The following is a 19,888-nucleotide window of genomic DNA, read 5'->3' on the forward strand; positions in this document are numbered from 1 at the left end:
CTTTTCAACACTTTCACCGACAGCTGACCAAAGCTGTGCTTTAGGCTCCAGTGCTTTTGTTTGTTTTTGGTGTTTGGGTTTTTTTTTTAAAAGAAAACAGACATCAAAATATTGCAACTAGTGGTGCTACCATAACCTTCTCTCTCATTTTTATTCACGTTTCTATTAACTTTCTGCATTTTTTGTTAAACCATGGCTCAGATCACTTAGAAGATATCTGTGCTCAATACCTTAAACCTGAACAGAAGTGTGTCACAGGTAGGTACACAGAAAATTAAGAAATGTGATGCTGCCATCATTAAATTGTTCTATTGGAAATACCTACATGAAGTGGTTCCCCATGCACTATAGTACAAAGGATGATAAAATGCCGAATACACTGGAGTTTCATGCCTGAATACTTCAGGAAACGATTTTATAAAACAGTCAAAGTTAAATTCCACAGCAGCTATATGAATGACTCTGTGCATTACCTACTTGTAATGAAAGGCTGTGAATCCGTAAATCCTGCTATTTCCGAGTCCTCCCTTCTTTTTTATTATAAAACTCTAAGCTACAGTTAATGATAATCTTAGAAGTGGAATGAAACAAATCAAAGCTCCTTGCCAAAGCATTCCTTCTTGTTTCATTTGCAATGATGAGGTGGTTACTCTTCCAACTAGAAAGGATGTAAAATTAAAAAAAAATAAAAAAGAATTCACATAGAGCAGTCAAGCATTTCAAAGTCAACCAGGAGAAATTGCATTTTGTGTGCAAAATATTACTCACATTGAAATCAAAGAAAAAAATTAGACTGCAAGTGAATTGCACAGAAATGTAAAACCAAATTTTCAGAAATGCCCTCAGAACCAGCATTACTGCTTGGATTGTTATGGGCTTGAAAGGACTGTGTGCGTTTCCAAACAGCAAGAGACAGCTTTGGCTACTCCATCAGTATGAAAGAAATGAGCAGGCTCAAAATCCAGGACAACTAATATTTTTATTCAAAGATATTTATACTGATAAATATGGGTTTTGGTAACAAGCAACAGTACAGTCTGCAATAACATATGCAGCCCTATTTTGAGAAGTCTAGCAAAATCAGCTGGGTTATAAAAATCTCCAGCTACAGTAGCTTTACTGTCCAAATCGTCCCAAAGCACCAAGACTTTACCCAGGCTAATTAAAGACTTATTGTTAGTCCATGTCCTTCGCCTGCTGCTTAAACCTCACCACTGTCACATGCTGTCAGCATGATATTAACTGTTTGAACCAGAGTTTTTACTGTTAAACCCTGTTAATTCTTGTTAATGCTAGCATGTTGTTTCTCTGTGTATTTACTGATGGTCAAACATGATAGCTTGCAGATAGCTTTTAACGCAAAAATGAGTTTGACCAAAAAATATATTAGAAACATTCTATCGTAAGAGTACACAGGATCTGTGCAACTGCTTTCTCCTCATTTGTGCCACAAAGCTATGAAACTAGGTTTGAGTCCCACTGAAGCCTGATCAGTATGTGACCTATCCATGGCACAAGGGAACAACAGAGAATGCATAACACTGATGGGGATAACGTGCTAAGAAAACAGTGGTAGATGCAGAACATTTGAGGCGTACAGTAGAGGAAAAATTCTTTACATACAGTACGGGTTGCACATCGTATATGCTATTACTAAACAGGAAAATTGTTTTTTTCCTATGTATACCACAAGTCTTAACTCTTACTGATACAGGCTCACTAAAGCATTGTTATTGGTTCCCTCTTATTACTGGAAGCTCCTCTCCAGGTCATATGTAACTTCTCCTCCCATCCCCCCCAACCTTCATCACAATCTCAAGATTCCGTAGCACAGCCGGGTCCTTGTTTCTAACAAGAAAACTCATAACACTAACTTCTGGTCTTTATCTCTACATGCAAAACTGTATCATTCAAGATTCCACAAACAGCTTTTATTTCTTCTAATTAAACTACTCATTCTTTCTTAATATTCCTATTTTCATTTTCTCAAGTTTAAAATGCAACACAATGTCATGCCACACAAATCCTAGTTAGCATCATGTTGGTGCTCTGTGTGACACCACACAGATGCTTTCTTGTCTGTACTTGTTCTACTATCTAATATTTCTATACCTAAATGAATATCACCAAGTAACAGTAACACTATAGTGCAGCAAGGTTAAAGAAAATTCTAGGAACTTTCAGACAGTTTCTTCTGATTTACTTACCACAAGCTCTGAAAGTGAAATGTTTAGCATTTTTTCATACTGGGGATCATTGATTGATACTCAAATACTCATTGAATTACTGCTTAGTACCAATAACTGATTTCACAAATAATGACAGTAATAGGATCAACACAGATAAAAACAGAACAAAAATACAGAGCAATCCTTGGGTCAAACTAAATGAACCTAAAAACATTTGGAAACTATCTTCTGTAAAGCTTGTTCACAACACTGATCATCAACAACGTAACACATGTATATCCCATTGTCCATAACTCTCAATAATATTACAACTAGTAACATAATCAGTGGCATTTTAAATACAGAATTGCGCAGTAAGTATACATAACTCAGTCTTAATACACTAAGTAGTTAAGATACTGTTTGCCAGCTGAGCTCTGGTAACTATACCTACCAATTCTAAGACAGTCTCAATTCCAAAGCAAAAACTATAAACAGTTGAGTGACTTCTATCACATGCCAAGTATAAAAAGATTTCATTCATGACAGAGCAAGCTGAGAGTGTGTCTATTCTGAAATTACAGGCCATATCAATTCTTCTCCCAAATAAAGGCTGAAACTAAGAGAACTGCAAATATTTGTAAGTTGTTTTTTTTTTAATCTACTTAATTAGGTGTGTTTGAACACGTGCACTGAATAATGTTCATATGATACACATCCCTAGAGTTGAAGAGGATAAAGGCTGCCGTTGGTGGGCCTTTCATCATAAAGCTTCTAAAACAACATAAAAATTCATTCCTGTCTTTTGTGCCCATTCAATCGCTTCATTCTGACACTAAGTTGTTACCACCAAGCTCCCCAAAAGAGGATTACTTTGGTCAAAGGCTAACATTGGTATCTCCTCCAGGCTGCTACGAACTACTTCCCTTTTCTGGATCTGATTCAGTTTGCTTAGTTCTTGAAGAAAACAAAAGCAGACAAGAAAGTTCTCTTACATTATCTTAATATTCTGTACTTGCAAAGCAAGTTTCTAATCAATACTTGCTGCTATTAAGTTATTCTGGGAAAAACCAACAGAAAAATCAACTTCCAGTTTTAAAAGTAAAAATGTTTCTTTTACTTGTACTACATTACTGATCATTCGTAGAGCAAAATGTCCATCTACAGCAATCTTGAGAACATCAGGTCACTTCATTCCAACAGCAGCATAACCAGTTAAAGATGAAGTATTTGCCTCTTATGTAGAAAATCAGATTAAATAAGATTGCAAATTTTGGATGTAAAACATAACAGGAAATCTCAACTATACATTTATAACTGCCTTCAAGACCACCTGCTCCCATAATAGATGACCAATGTGTCTAAACTCACATTTAAGAGCAGAGTGGGAAAACCCAGTATTAAAAGCAGCCATTATTGAAAGTTCCTTAGGACATACCAGACAGGAAAAAAAATTTACTTCACCATCAATGAGCTACAAGATGATTCAGATGATCCTTAATTATATTTCATAATTACAAATATTTATCATCTCAATAAAGTTTAACAGGTATGGAGCACTTGCAGTAAAATGCTTATAGATTTGTCAGTAACCAGTGTAACACCTGTGTAGTATTTGTCCCACTCATAATAATGCTTAAGTACTGGAACTTGGAATAGTTATTTAAAGTCACTGGTTCTCTTCCAAGGAACATATAACACATTTTAAATACTGATCTTACCACTCCAGGGAAGATTTTCTGCAGCCTGTCTGCTGCTGCAAGTGCTTTAGGCTTCCCACCGCTAAGACAGTCTTCAAACTCATACAGTGGCTGTCGTACTGGGTTGGAGTAGGAGATCTTTGCATTGTCCACAAATGTAATCTTCCTGACTCCCCAACCCTAAACAAGAAAGTAATTTAAATAATGATAAGTACAATTGGCTTAGCCATATACTTTTGAGTAATGCCAGAAACTCAAGAGGAGTTTTGTCCAATTTTCCTAGAAAGATCAAGCCACAAAAGTTTTTGAAGCTATTCACAGCAACAACCTTGCACTTGCATTGAATTAAGAGAACAGAAAATTCAGTCTGTTCAAATATATCATTTAGCAGTAATCCCTCAAAACCCTACTGAATTCAGTGGGATGTGGTAAATATCCCGGAAAGTAAATATCAGCACAGTCACTTACTTCAAGTGCTTCACTGTGAATTTGATCATATCAGCTTGATAATTTGTTCCAGAATTTCTTGTTCAATCTTTTTTTATGTAAATTCAAAACAAATTACTATTGTGCTGAAGTTTCTCTTACTACCTGCTATTCTACTATTAGCAGAACTTCAGGTTATTTCCATTGGCTACAGATCTTACCTCTTCCCCGCAATTTTGTAACATCAACAAATATGTATTATGTGTTCATTAGTACAGAGGAATATAACCTTTCTCTTACATGCCATGGCAGCTGCTCCAAAAAAAAAAAAAAAATCATATAGAATTTATGAGAAACAGCAGATTATTTTTAAGATTAACTCAGGACTTACCATCAAGGTCCTTGCAACACTACAACCCAGTGTACCAGCTCCTAGCAGCAGACACTTGGCAGACACAATTTTTTCCAAATCAAGAGTAGGCACCAACCGCCAGCACATCAATTTCAAATTAAGATCCACTGATGATTCTGCTAACCTATACCATGAAATAAATAGCAACACACTTCTGAATGTTCTTCTGTTTCTCCAACAAAGCAATTACTTTTATTTCAACTGAAGAAGTTCAATACTTCTTTTTTTTAAGGAGAAAAATAATTCAATAATTCAACATACAGGTAATAGGAAAAACAAAGTCCCCCAAGCATACTTCCACCTAATAATAAGGTGCATGGCAAGCAGATCAGAAAAAAAGGGCTTCCTGCATTCAGTTACTTCTGTCCTCAACATGAAATATTACGCTTGCCCTGTAAGGAATGGAGTCACTTCTTTGTGGAAGTTTTAGAATGAAAATGAGGTAGGAAAACCATGCTCAACCTAATGTCAGATTTTTGTATTCATCAGAACACAGGGTGTTAAAACCCTCATCAAATCATCAAGTCATCACAAATCATCCATAGAGTAATAACTGGCACAGGAAAACATCAGAAGAAATAAAAAAAAAGATCTATCAAGAGCACAACTATCTCATTCACTCTCCTGCTTCCTCTTTCCAAAGGAGTATATTGCTTCACACAAAATGGTAATGCTTATCCCTCTACTCCCTCTCATACAACTCCTTAAAATTCTTTCGCCTTTCTTGTCTTCAAATCGGATACGCATATAAGTTCTCAGATTCCTGACAGTTTCATTCCCTTATATCTCATAAATGTAATTTTTGCAATATCCAGTAAATTATTTGTCAAACAAGGATTTAAGATCACAATTGCCAAGGATGGCATAATATCAACAGTCTCTATGGGAATTAACAGAAGTTAGCACGCATACAAGTAAAGAAGGTCAAGTTACATTTACTTAAAGACTTAGGAGCCCTCAGATGAACCTTCTCTAACATCTATGAACATACTCTGAATTGCCACAATTGCAAGACAAAAATGGCTTAGCCTGATAGGTAAAATATGTTAACCTAAATCATTAGATCAACACACTCCTATAGTGTTTCAAAGTCAAGAACACACATGTAGTCGGTGAAAGCGGATGGGCCAACAGGCTGTGTAACTAGACTGTTTTCAATCCATTGCCCATACATTATGTGCAGAACGATAAAAATTACTAAGGTCATGTTTCCTGAGCTCTTTCCTGTCACACCCTAACAATTCCAAAAGGCTGAACTTTTCTCCATGCTTATTTTCATTATGTTTAACGACTTGCAGGTTACAGAATTCAATGAAAACCACAGGCCTGTAACACTATGACCTACATTCCACTCAGTTTTAAAAAGAATGCATTTGAAATTTTAAGCTAGAGTCAAAAATTGTAAACACTTCTGCTGTCTGCTCTATTAAGGTCCTTACCTACAATAGGACTGCCCAAAGTATATGCAGTATATGTGTTACTGTATATTCTTACCTAACAGAGACAGACAGTCCTTGCATTTCACATTTCAACTTGCTATGGCTTAAGCCCAAGTAAAGAAAACTACAGAAATTTAAAGAAAACTACAGAAATTTAAAAGATAATACACAAACCTTTTTGGATCCATGCATTCGCTGAGATTCACCATCCTTGGACCCATGCCTCCCTTTTGGTTTTTCTCCCATCCAACAGCTTTTGGACAATCTGTTTGACATATTAAAAAAAAAGTAAGAAAGAAGGAAAGAAAGAATGAAAGCCTTAATATCAAAGGGTGGAAAAAAGAAATTTTGTTGGATTTAACCTTGTTGGAAAAAAACAAATTCTAAACCTGTAAGTAAATAATATAGTATACGTTGCTATACAAATTTTGCTGTTTTATATCAACTGAAAGCACTGCTTCTCGGAGAAGTGCTTTACTCTCAGGTGTCTGATGTGCTGCTTTTGCCTGTTCAGCTTGCTTCAAACCTAGGAGAGAGATGGCATCAGTCCTCATCAAGCCTCTGGATCTTTAATGTCAAACAGACTAGTATGTTCAGAACTCAGTTAAATTCAGAATTCAGAACTCAGTAAATTTTGCCAATTCATATTCCCTAGACCCCATCTGTAAATTCAGTAAAGAATTACATATCCTAATTATATAATAATTAAACAATTCATAACGATGCTATATAAAGCATTCAGAACTTCTTGGATGAGGTAGAGAAATTTTGTGATACTGTCCTGTACACAGAAATTAAGTCTGAGTTTATGTTCTAATGTTACAAGTTTATTGCTTTAAAATACATCTGCCTACCTCACTATGGGATTGAAGAAACAATTCCACTCTGTGGCAGGCTTCTACCATTTTAGAAATAGAAAGTTTGCATCACATAAATTCACTATCACATGCATTTTTTCTAGCTGAGGGACTGTGTACAAATTTAACAAGAAAAAAAAAGAGACTAATTGCTAATTGCCTGGCTTTTGTATTTCATATGACACCAGGAGGAGTTTTTTTTTTTAAATTAGAAACGAGATTTAAGGAGGCAAAAATTAAAAGAGAATATAATCTCTTCTTTCTTTTTTGAAGAAGGAGCCATTTCCTTTATAGACATTTAACAGAAATTCAAACAATTTAAAATCCATTTGAAATAAGCATAAGCAATGATTTCGTAGTATTAATTTATTTTTTCCACCTTCACAGTGATTGAGAAGGGAGAAAAAAAATAGAAAAGAATTTTTTTTTTTTTTTAAAAATGGATTACCTGGGCCAAGGGCGCTCTCTGGAAGTTTTATTTCAAAGATAATGCTGTGCGTTATGTCTCTCACCCCTTGCAAGGTCCGATCTCTGAAGCAGAGCACTTCAACTGATTGGAGAATGCTGCTCCTGCCATTTAAAAAAAGATAGAGACATGCAACTTCTTTAATAGGAAAGGGACTTCTTTTAAACACTATTTCACACAGGTTTAGTCTCTTGCAGATTCTGAATAAGGTCATCTTTGTTAGTGCTGGAACACTGTTGTTCTTACCAGGTATAAATAAAAACAATTGCTTAGCATGTGAAAATGACTAGTTTGTTGTGAAACAGCTCTAAAGAAATAACGCTGTCAGCCTGTCCTCTGTCATTTATACAGTGCTGCTGGACAAATTGCATATTTAGAGGAATAAAAGCAGGGAAGCACTAGAGCACACATCCGGTGACATGATGTACTTCACCATGGCACAAGCAAGATCCTCTTCGTTCTCAATACAGTATCACTTTTTCTCCTTATGATTCAAATTCCCAAATCAAACAATTAGAACTTCAGTGCCCAAAAACCTCTGAATCTCAGAATGTATAAAGCTCTCCAGGCACTTACACATCTAGCAGTCCAGAAAACACCATACCTAAATGAGCACTTCTTCTCCCTGCTGTGTGCTTTGTAATAAAATGTAAAAGTCAAAAATATGAAAATGCAACTTTTACATTTTTATTACAGCAACCCAATTTTATATGATACTTTAAATGACACTTTTTTCCAAATACCAGAGTTTAAAACTATGTCCTGTCTTCTGCCCAACAAAAGATTCAAGAAGGTACACTGCAAGAAAAACTAAGAGTATCTGATTTTCAAAATTTAGATCTACTGTGACTTGGCACTAATTAATTATATAAAATCACAGAATACTTTAAACAAGATTCGAACCAGCTAGAGGGTACTGGCAGGGTCTGAAGCATGTATTTCCAGGTACGTGCATGCATGTGAGGATTAGGAATAACAGGAACTAGTGACTGACAGAAGTAAAAAACAGTATAATATGCAAAATCAGAATCATTGAAGGTGAGTCATGTCAAGGTTAAAAGTTAAATCTCAGGTGGCTGATATGAGTAAAGTGCCATGGGGGGAAAAATACCTAACGATATCAACCAATAAATAATCTTTCTAGAAAAGAATAAAATAGATACCATTTCTGGGCTGCCAGGATCAGGAAATTTCTCAGTGGCCATCCTGGATAGTGGGATAAATTACATGGATCATAAACTCCAACTGTCACCTGCAAATAAAATTGCTCTACATGAGAAGTCATCTATCCATACTGATATCCAGTTCACGGTAAAAGTTACCTGGCATTTTTAATGTAAAACTTCTGGACAGAGGAGGCCTAAACACACATTTTATATATTTACAAATGTTTAATACGTGGTCACACTAGATTTCAGTCAAGCGTTTGCCACAGCTTTGAGATTTGTTCAGTTTAGCCTCTTTATGGACATTCACTTTTCACCACAGTATGTGCACCCTCCTTACCCTCCTTAAACACACCGTTATGGGAGAAGCCCAATAACTGACGCCTTGCGCTCAAAACAAAATTCTGTATTGATTTTGGGTTATTCAAAAAGTGAAAGGGGACAAGCCAGCAAGATGTCAAGTCAAAACAAAACCAGCATAAAAATCACTTGTAAAGCCAACCTTCAAGATGGGATGTAAATAAAGGAACTGGACATTCTGTCTCATGTTCAAGCAATGCAATACTCGTAATTGAGGCATCTAAACAAGGAACTTACTTCACAGTCAATGCAGAACCAAAACACATCCAGAGATTAGAAAGATGCCACCGCCTACCTTGAGATATGCTGAAAATCTGAACTTGGCCATCGCTAGTGATACCTGTGTCTCTCAGATCTACAGAGCTCTTCTCTCCTGCTTCTTTGCCTATAGGTGGACTTAGAGTGACTGGTCTCAACTCTACCACATCAATGAGGTGTCCCTAGGAACAGTCTGAAATGCAGATGAACCAATCTAATGGATGCAGATAGGAGAAACAGGGGCCCACTCCCCATCCCTCCTCCCAGCCATACACTGCTGCTGCTTTGCAACTGATGACTCAAGCAGGCATAAGATCCCTTAGTAAGCTGATTCAATTTCATAAACTAGCAGAAAATTAACTCAGCAACAGCAAAAACATATTTTTCTTCCAGGGGAGCAAGTTCACTTGGCTCATTGAAATACAAACTCTACAGGCAGTATGGATGCAATAAATCTTATCTGACAGATCTAAAATTTTGGCACTTCCCTCCAAAGTGAATGTTAATGAAGAAATATATTCCAGATGATTACAGATTTCTCTCATGTTGAGAATGTCCCTATCTAATTAAGTATACTCTTATCTGTGACCCATTATTGTAGCTATACAACCATTTAAAATCTCAACCTTCACATTCTTATTTTACAAAGAAGAACTGTGGACCTAGGTCTTAATTTCAGAAAAACAAATTTGGAAAAGCAAAAAAATAATCGAAGATCAAGTATTATAACACAGAACTAAACTACTTTTATGAGGTGTGACAACACCTCCTTAAAAAAAAAAAAAGTCTTTTTTGCACTTATTAGCACTTCACCATAATTCAGAGTTTTGTTTCCTTACACTTAGTGACATGCAAGCTAAAAAAAAGTTTGAAGTTCACCAAAAATAAAGACAGTAAAGCATTCAGAAAGGCCCAGCAAAGTTCAGCAGCTGAGCAACTTGATCCAAAATGGAATTCCATGTACATAAACACAAGCCAAACACGCCAGTCAACTCTTGCCGTTATAATTCTTCCCTAACTGAAAGCTGAGGACAATACTCACTTTAAACTCAAAGGACATGCATGATCTCTGCATTTAACAAGAAGAAATATCTCAGCCTCTTCTGGTGCACAACCCATCTATCTTCCAAAATTACAAAGCATCTACCCTGAACATTCTTAAAACATGTACATGTGGCAAAACACACACTGAAAGTTGAAAACTCCCATACAGTATTCCCTGCTTACCACAACCAACAAATACATAAAATACATGAGCACCAATTTTTAGTACACAAACAATAAAAGAAGGGTTTTGCATTATCATAGCATTGTAGGTAAAGTGGTTAGAAAACTTGAATCGTTATGGTAACTCTTTCATAAACTTACGTTGTTTCTGTTTTGATAATGAGGGAGACCATGCATAAAGAACTTTGCAAGCTGACCGTTAATCTGAGCTGGCTGTAACTGGGCTTTTGCGTAAGAACTAGAGACACTTGACACAAAAATCAGTCCAAGCTGCTGGTCTTCAGCTGTTTACCCAGTCTATTCATTGGTCAACCATTGTGCCCAGCTCAGTATTATAGACACTTTTCAAACCATTTGTAAATTAAACATCTGTAGATTATAAAAAGACATAACATTCTCATTACCTTTTCCCCTTGGTCTTGGAAGAAACCATCCCACTTTTTCAGCAGAGATACCATGACAGAATTGTCATGATACTTGATTAAAAAATAAGGCAAGGCTGTAACTCCCTCTTTCTGGCACAGTTCATCATATGCTTTCTGAAGTGCTTGAATCTAAAAGCAAAAAGACAACTGTAACCAACAGTTTTAACAATCTTATACAGAACCAGAGAAAGTGTTTTAGCATCTCAGAAGGCTAGTTCACTCAAATAGTCTTAGAATATAACGTATTCAGAAGTTTTAAAGCCAATTATGACCACAATAACTGAGATCAAAAATTCAGTTGCAAAACCAGCATTTGTCAATGCAAATTTTAAACAGAAGCATTATTATCATTGCCGCAAACGGATCTACCAATAGAAATTAAAACAAGACAAAAATCTCATTCTGATAGTCACAGTGGCTTTACAAGAAAGTAGATCTGTCCCTCTATTATTAGCAAAAGAACAGAGTCCCATTCAATTTATTTTGCTATATGTATTTTCAGTGTTTAGTTGAAACTCTGTCTCTGGATCATGACAGGTATTTTTACACTATTTATTACTAGAGAACTAATGAGGGTCTTCTGAGAAGGGGGGAACTAAGCATTTTTCACTGAAAAAACCCAAACTGCTTCTCATTGATTATTATGCCATTAAAAAGCCATTCGAGGTTCTGCATTAACTTCCATCAAAGCAAAAAGGCACCTGTAGGCAAGCTGATTTTTTTCGTCCTTTTGCATTGTAATATGAAAGAAACTACAAAAAATTGTTAACTTTTCGCCTAAAAAAAATAACCTTCCCTATCCAGTTCTTTTTCTTGTCCAATCGTGCATTTTATTAACAATTTTGTAATTGCTAATGACATAGCTCTCCCAGGGGATGCCCCTTTAAAAAAGTTTCTTAAAAATATAAAAACATAGTTATATATTCAATAAGCTGTATATAAAAATTAAAATTAACATAATCGCCTCTTCAAGAATTGTTTGCCACATCTGCATCTAAATGAATAAAGCTGAAGTGATGTTAAGCTGAGGGATTTTATACAGTAACGAGAAAAGAGGTAAACAAAAAACCCACACAGAAATAAGAAAAGTGAAGATTTTAAAAGAAATTAGATTATCAAATTAATTCAATATATGCTGACAAAAATATTAAGTTTTACAGTCCACAAAACTGCTTAGTGCTACAGACTTCATAACATTTAGTATTTTGAATACCTGATTTAATGAGAATCTGTCACTAAGACACACTGGTTTCTGAATTATATGTATTCCATCAGGGAAGCAGAGAGCAGGGTAGCAAAACCAGTAATAGAAATGATACTTTTTTAAATCCTAGGAAAAAAAATTTGTAAAATTAGATAATAAACATAGAAATCAAAGTAAATTACGGTTTGGAATACTAATCATAATTGATGGTTGATGATAACCACATACTAACTATAGTTCTCTTTACTTCACAAGGCACTGTGTCATGATTTTAGAAAATAATAAAAAATACTAGAAGACTTCCCTTCTCCGTATATGTTTTTATTTAAGATTTAAACAGACAATGTGTGTACAATACTTCAGTTTTTGTTAGCTGGAGAATTATTAAAACTTTCAATTTGTTAAACATGAAACAGTTGCTCTACTTCTACTAATATCTATAAGGCCATCAGATAATCTTACACATTTGTAGAAAATAATATGAGATGGCAACAGCATTTTTAAAGACTACATCCTAAAATATTTTATATCTGTACATGACAATGGTTTATGAGGGGTTTTTTTAAAATGTTTTCAGACATTTTAAGATGTCTGAGAATGAGCCTGGTAACATTAATATGTTAATACTAATACAGTATTCCTCCTAAAAAGAAACTACTTCATCATTTCCACTACAATGCTCTAAGTATGAGACATATTATCATTACTCACTGCAAATGTCAGCAGCAGGAACCTGTTCAAGAGCATAGGGTTTTCAAGAGCAGCTCCAGATTTTATTGATTCCCATATCTGTCATTGATTGTGGGGACAAGAAGGAAGAGGAAGGGCAGAGAAACAAAATACCAAGGTAGCATGAGAACAGCTGCAGAAATCTTTAATTCTTCCAGCTACCTTAAAAATACTGAAATTAGCATCCCCAGTAATCCACTCTGGTCTTTTCCTAACTAATCTTATCCATGCTATTATCTATGCTAAAAGGATTCTAAAGGTAAGACACAGACATGCACTCTCCAACACAAAAAATTACGGAAGCTGGGGAACAAGAGGAGCATTAGTTCACGGATCAAGCACGGAGCATCAAACGAAACAAAAAAACCTCATCAGGAAGAGTCCCTCATGTATATGAACTACTAACACTAGCACAATATAGAACATACTGTGATATTAATAGAGCCTTTTATTGTACTCTCATCTTTTTCATTCATGGGATCTATAGATACTAGATATGTGAGTAAGCTACTAGGAAATTTGACCAAAAAAATAGCAACTTTCTTGCAAGAAGGCAGCACACTGCATGTCAGTGAGACAAGAAGCTATACTACTTGTATGAGGCAGATCTGTTTGATCTTTGTCTTAAAAAAATAAACAAACAAAAAAAACCCCAAGAGTGAATAAAGCATTCTGACCTTCCCAGTTTCCCTAAAGGTAAATATTGCATTGTACCTACCACTGGCAGGGAAGCACTAGGCCACAGGAACACAAAAAATTCATAGCCTTGAGTGAAGATATGCATGAAAACTTTGCTACTCAAGGCCAGCAGGCAGACAATCAATCTAATTAAAGGAATCAAGGACTGGTCGAAGTGAAGTGTCTCAGAAAGAAAAAGGTCACCTGAGTTTGATTTTCACTTCTCCCCAAGCCACAACATTTAATTTAGTTAGTTACAGTGCAAGCAGACTAGCCCCTTCCTTTTACATCCACCTTTTTCTTGCTTTATCTCAGTCTTCTGGCTGTTCTGGAGCTTCCCCATCACTTTGTCACGCAGATGTATTGCAGTAATCTAAAGTTTAAACCAGGCACTTGCTGGTTTCTGGGTGTCAAGACAAATTTTAAAAATGTGCTCTACAGAATTCAAGTCACTGGCAGCTCCAATAGCACTGTTAAGCTTAAAACGTGGCCTAGTAGGATGCTGAATGAAGTCCTCCAAGTATAATTAGCTACTTTCTACTCTCTTGTAAAGAAAGTAAAAAGCAAGCATCAAACTATTCCTCCCAGAATAAGTTAAATCCTGAGGCTACTATATGGGTGAGTGTGGACAATATCTCCAACATTTTGGGGTAGAGACTATAAAGCACTTTACCGGCTATTTCCAAACCCTTTCTACCAGTTGATTCGATTTTTAATCTTACCTCATTTGCTTCTTTTTCCAGAAGTGATTTCTTATCACAGGATTTAAAAGTCTCAAAAGTGTTGGTATTAAACAATGTTCCAAAAGCAGGACAGCAACGTGCTGGTATTGAAGCATTCCTGAATAAAAGAAAGAAACCTCTAGGAATTGGATACTAATGCCTTTAACGTGATCAGCGGTAGTAGCAGTAGCTATCCTATGGTGTAAGGTTGCCCTGAAATTATCAAATTATGCGGCACAGTAACAAAAGTTAACGACAGTTCTAACGAAAACATTTTTATCATCATAATGCTTTATTGAATATGGATTGGTATAAGAACCTGTGCAAACACACATCTACATTATGACTTCAAAAATATACGAGGCATCTGTATTATCTCTAAGCAACGTGGCATTAAATCACAGATTGAAGATTTAAAAATTCTGTTCAAATATAAACTACCCATGACAAATGTGATTTTCACTACCAAAAAATTAAGACTGAACTTTAGATGTCAGTATTTCACTCACATAAAGAGTTACTCAGTTAAAATTTTATGTTTAAAAAGCATCCCAAAGGAAGCCTAAACCAGACAAAAGATTGAGTAGCTTTTATAGTTTGTAACATCATCTGCTGGAGAAGCTGCTGTTTGCAAACGCAGTACATATTTTTCCCCCTTTTTGAATGTAAATTACATAAAAAACCTACAACATTCCCTTAATTTATAGATGCGATTGATTTCGTCTCCTTTCACATTGTTCTCCCAAATTGATGTTTCTGACCACTGCTAAAACTCAAATACAGCAAATGTTTAAGTTACATAATAAATACACATGATGTAGTTTCCAAAAGTTTTTAAAGCTAAAAGGGAACTCTTCATGATTATCTAAACTGACTAGCTACAGTACAGAAACAGAAGTACAGAAAATTACTACAGTAGAAGGAATAATTAAACACTACATAAATGGATCTTTCATAATTTTATTTTTGTCATAACATCTGAGAGCTCAAATACCATGGTACCATCCATTTTTTCTTGAAATTCCTGTTCCCAGTATCACAGCTTTCTTCCAATTGCACTTTGCTGCATATGCTTTCAGTGTTGTACTTAAAAGTTCTTATATAAGAATTAATGGAATAATATCTCCTAAGAAATTACCTCAAAATGCACAAAGCCTCACTAGACTCCTAACATCCTCACCAAGCAAGGCAGAGAAAGTCACTTCTGTGATTTACAACTTTATAATCCACCAATTTAAAACAAACGAGACACTAACTATGAAGACATCTGTTCCTATGTTAGTTATACTAACTTAGGCATTTGCTGGAAATGAAAACCATGTGGAAAAAATATTTCCCCACTCATCTCATTTTTGCTGTGTACACTGAGCAGCTTTGGTATACCTTTCACTCTGGGGGTGAAGGCAAAAGTACAAAATTCCAGTCGTAAAGGTTAAATATTTTGGAAGATATTACAATGTAACAACTAGGGATTGTAAAAACTATTTTGAGATCCTAATCATAATGATGAATCTTCAGTAAATAAAGATCTAAGGAAAAATTTGACCAGAAGTCAGATGACCGAAATATCCTCCTTTACATAGAAGAGCTGAAGAAATGGAAAAAAATGGTATTTTATATAAACATATATACAAACAGTGAGTGAATTTGAGACTCAAAGCAGTCTCTCCACTGTTATAAAGTTCATGAAAATGTGTATTTATTTTCATGTAGAATTTGTCCAAGTAATATTATATATCAAAGCGTTACTGTTATGCAAGGAAAGTGTCTTCACATACAAATTAAGGTAAACCACAGTATGTACTTACATATCAAAGGCACTAAACTCCAATGTCAAGCGAGCTGGCAAACCCAAAGGATCACCTGGACAAAAAGCAGCAACATGCTTCTTTTAAACTGAAATACATAAGATTAATTTCCCTCTTTTTGTTAACGTAAGTTATAAATTACCCACAGACACACCAGAATTCACAGCTCACCCAGCCGTATTTTCTAATGTTTCAGCAAAATACTTAAAGTATGTTACACATATTACATGTGACAGGAGAAACCCAAACTACCAACCAAGATGTTCAGTTTCTACCTACCATTGTAGTAGTATCCTTTGATAACTTTTGGGGTCTCATCCAATCGATACTCATTGAGTTTCTTCTGGGTTAGTTCGTGCCAGAATCCTGCATCCAAGGCACTACTGAAGGGAGCAAACTGCAGCTTTGAGATTCCAGGATCTACAGGATGGTGCACCTCACTACTAGCAGTTGCCATGATTTTAGTTAATGATTGCTGTTAAAAAGAATTCTGTAAAAGCAGATATGCCTGATAAGTATATACTCAATTGATCATACTACTCATGACTACTCAAAGCTTCTTTTTAATACATTTTGTTGGGTTCAAGTGTAGAAAGCCTTTCTCCTCTGAATATCTAAGTAACTCCAAATTTTAAAATCATTGATCAGAGGTCCTTTCAGTCCAAGCAAAGTCCTTGAAATTTCTTGTATGCAAAATTAGGAAAGGCAAGTATATGTTCTCTTTAGCCAAGTTGCCTAGAAAGATTCAATTTTCTGACAGACATTCCATGACTTCTCCTATTACTTAGGATCTACATCTGAACTATGTACTTCTGAGTTATACCTTGTATTGTGCTGCCACAGATAAAAATAACAAAATGCTAAACACTGTATCTGCATTCCTTCTGTTATCTAGATATCCATCTAAAAGCCTATTAGTACTACCTAAGTTCTGATGGCATTTAAAATCCAAACTAACATTTCATTTAGCTAGGTCTTCACTCTCAGCCTGTGGTGAGAGTTGAACGCTCATAAAGCATTTAAAAATGAACAAGTAAAGCTAGCAAAGGGAAACTAAAATCAAGAAAATTCTTGCAGCCAGTGAAGGGCAAAGCTGGAAACAGAACCTAGCACTTCCTTAACAGTTGCACTAGCCATTAGAAAGTCAATGGGATGTGCAAGTCTAGGTTATTTCCATACAGTTGTTCTCTCCTAAAGGCCTTTGTGTATGGGCAGCATTTTTTTTTTTAATAACCCAAATCACTACTCCACATTGGCTGAATGGTATTCCTATAAGCACACAGTCTTCAATTCACAACACCTACAAATTTCAGAATTTTACATGCTACCCCAGAATGAGGAGTAAAACATCTAAACTGGGCTGTCAAAAGTCTACTTCAACTAGACATAACAGTCCCCTTGCTCCCGTTAGCAGCAGCATTCACTTCACTCTGAGGAGATACAGCTCAATCTGCTTATCTTCTTGAAAACTCATCAAATAAAAATGTTGCTCTCAAGAACCCCCTTTACTTACTGTTAGTATTCCTCTATGTCTATACCTACACATATTAAGATGCAAGTTTCAGAGACGTAGTCCACGACACAGAGTATTCAAATATACATCTAGGGGAGGGAAGGTCCTCCTATTACGCGTTCCATTCTGTCTTTGACTATCTAGCTAAGATTACCATAAATGTTGCAAAACAAGGATTTCTTACATACTAAAAATAAGGTTTTAAAATATTAGTTTTAAAACTCCTCACAAAGATATGAGGATATGCTATTTACCGCAACACATCCATCTACCAAGCCAGTAACTGCTGTTTCCTAGGTCCAGAAGGGAGATCAACAGCCATCGATTCAGGTTTTGTTCACAATGCTTATCAAATCAACCATTTGAACTCAAACAGTCTTGAAATGATTCCTTCAATTAACTAAGTTTTAAAGACTAAATGTTTTAGTTTGCACAACATAATCCCATGTGATTGCCTTTTGTTACTGATTCTTCACAATACCTGTTACCCTTACACATGGATCAATTGTAGGATTTTACATACAGAAAAGTCAAAATAAGGTGCCCACATAGCTACGTTATCTGACACCAATCTAAATAGATGCATTACAGTTTTGCTGACTGTAGCTTGGATTGAATTGAACAGTTCCAAGTTTGTTGTCCTGTGAAATCACTTGTGCAACAGAAACAGAGCTTACATGTTTTTCTTTCATGCTTTTCGGAACAGGGGGAAGGGAACGAGAGGTGGTTTTAATTTCTTAGTAACTGCCAAATAGCCAGCTCTTCTCTGAAAGAATTTCTCAAATGTGTCAAAGTTAATTTGAGAAAGACAGTTATGCTTTTCCTTACATAATACTTCCTTAGACAAAGTTTTCAGTGTAATCCAGCTATACCTTCTATGTTCAGTTTATACACTTATCTCCTTCGAATGTAAATGCTTTCCTTAGTTGCTGGCAAGTTGTGGAATGTGGCTTTCTGGGTATAGGTTTGAGGTTTTCCATATTTTCATAGTGAAAGCTCTATGTTTCAATTCTGTCATGATGTCTTGCTTTAACTGGCATATTGCAAACATGCCATTTTGTTCCCTCCGTACCCCCCCCCAAGTTTGTTTGGGTTTTTTTTTCTTTTCATAATTTTTAACAGCAGCTGGAATTTGTGGTAATGTGAATTTTGATAGCTTACTTGAAAAACCTCTGAAATCTCTTTTCATTAGCATGAAAAAAATCAGTCAGTTTCTTGAAACTTTGCAAGTACTAGAATTACAAAGAGCAGAACTAACTGCATGGAATTTTCTGACCATTTTTATAAACTTCTTTTTCTGTGTGTAAGTTGTAGAAGTAGTCACATAAATTAGCAAGCATTTAGCTTTTACTACTACTTAGGTCCTAAGCCTTACCAAATTTTTTGTTTTGCAACTCAACATCACAGAAAGCTCATCATAAAACAGGCAAACAATTGTTTGTCATACAGGTGTTAGCAATAACAGTCAGATTACATGGTACTTGATGCCAAGACTTCCATAATAAAACTTTTATTCAGAGGTTCAATAGCTGTCTAGTCAATATTAATATATTAAATCCCTCCTCCGCTTTTTTCAGAAGTTTGGGAAGGTATTACTTAACACTTCTTTTTTAATTAATAACAGAAAGCAACATAAAGTTATTACTTCCCTTGTCAGACAAGCTCTATTAAAACTAGAAGTTTACTAATTTTGAATTTTCTTTAAGTTAAACATTTCACCAGTGTAAAAACTATGTGGTAGGCAATAAAAACTTCTATACCCTGGAGAATTAACCATTAAAAAAAGCTGATGTTCTTTTTCAACCTTTGGAAAGGTTGATAAAGTTTTCATTTTGCTTTCTTGTTTTGTTTTTTGTTAAAACAAGTACATGACATACCCAATACTAAAGCATATTGTGAAACATTTTAAATGATCAAGAAGCCAGCTGACAGTACCTAGCAGTACCTGAGTAACAAACACTGAAAATACCAGCCTAAAAGCATCCACTGGGAATGAATTTTAACACCCTACTTATTTTCATTACTACTGTTCCTAAAGAGTTATTATTATAAAACTGAAGGAATAAAAACAGGGGGCCTCACTATGCTATGCAAACAGAGAAGCATATATAACTTCTGATGTATTGACATTTTTGAAAATATTCTTTAATGCACTTTGATGTAAATACTCACATGCTTTCTTAAATGCAAGATCAGTAAGCTAAGGTAAATTTGCGCAACAAATTTCAGAATGCTGAAATAAGAGATGAAATGTATACATTTTGTAGAACTCACATACAGAAATTCACATACTGCCTCTAATAGTAGTAACAATCACAGAATATAATAAA

At 35.3% G+C, this 19,888-nt stretch overlaps 1 protein-coding gene across 1 annotated transcript in view; it reads right to left on the reverse strand.

The window, feature by feature from the left end:
- ATG7 (autophagy related 7) overlaps window positions 1-16,533 on the reverse strand; it is a gene marked incomplete at its 3' end in the record, with an annotated part of 43,756 nt that extends 27,223 nt beyond the window's left edge. Inside the window, exons 1-11 of the mRNA XM_009584701.1 lie at window positions 16,325-16,533; window positions 16,046-16,100; window positions 14,238-14,355; window positions 12,820-12,897; window positions 12,118-12,234; window positions 10,884-11,033; window positions 8,632-8,720; window positions 7,451-7,572; window positions 6,320-6,410; window positions 4,686-4,830; window positions 3,890-4,048 (exon numbers count right to left, since the gene is read on the reverse strand). Coding sequence (XP_009582996.1) covers window positions 3,890-4,048; window positions 4,686-4,830; window positions 6,320-6,410; window positions 7,451-7,572; window positions 8,632-8,720; window positions 10,884-11,033; window positions 12,118-12,234; window positions 12,820-12,897; window positions 14,238-14,355; window positions 16,046-16,100; window positions 16,325-16,502 — 1,302 coding nt within the window. The remainder of the gene's footprint in view (window positions 1-3,889; window positions 4,049-4,685; window positions 4,831-6,319; window positions 6,411-7,450; window positions 7,573-8,631; window positions 8,721-10,883; window positions 11,034-12,117; window positions 12,235-12,819; window positions 12,898-14,237; window positions 14,356-16,045; window positions 16,101-16,324) is intronic.
- Window positions 16,534-19,888: the final 3,355 nt, after the last annotated feature.

This window comes from Fulmarus glacialis, unplaced genomic scaffold (assembly GCF_000690835.1).
Source record: "Fulmarus glacialis isolate BGI_N327 unplaced genomic scaffold, ASM69083v1 scaffold28249, whole genome shotgun sequence".
Lineage (NCBI taxonomy): Eukaryota > Metazoa > Chordata > Aves > Procellariiformes > Procellariidae > Fulmarus > Fulmarus glacialis.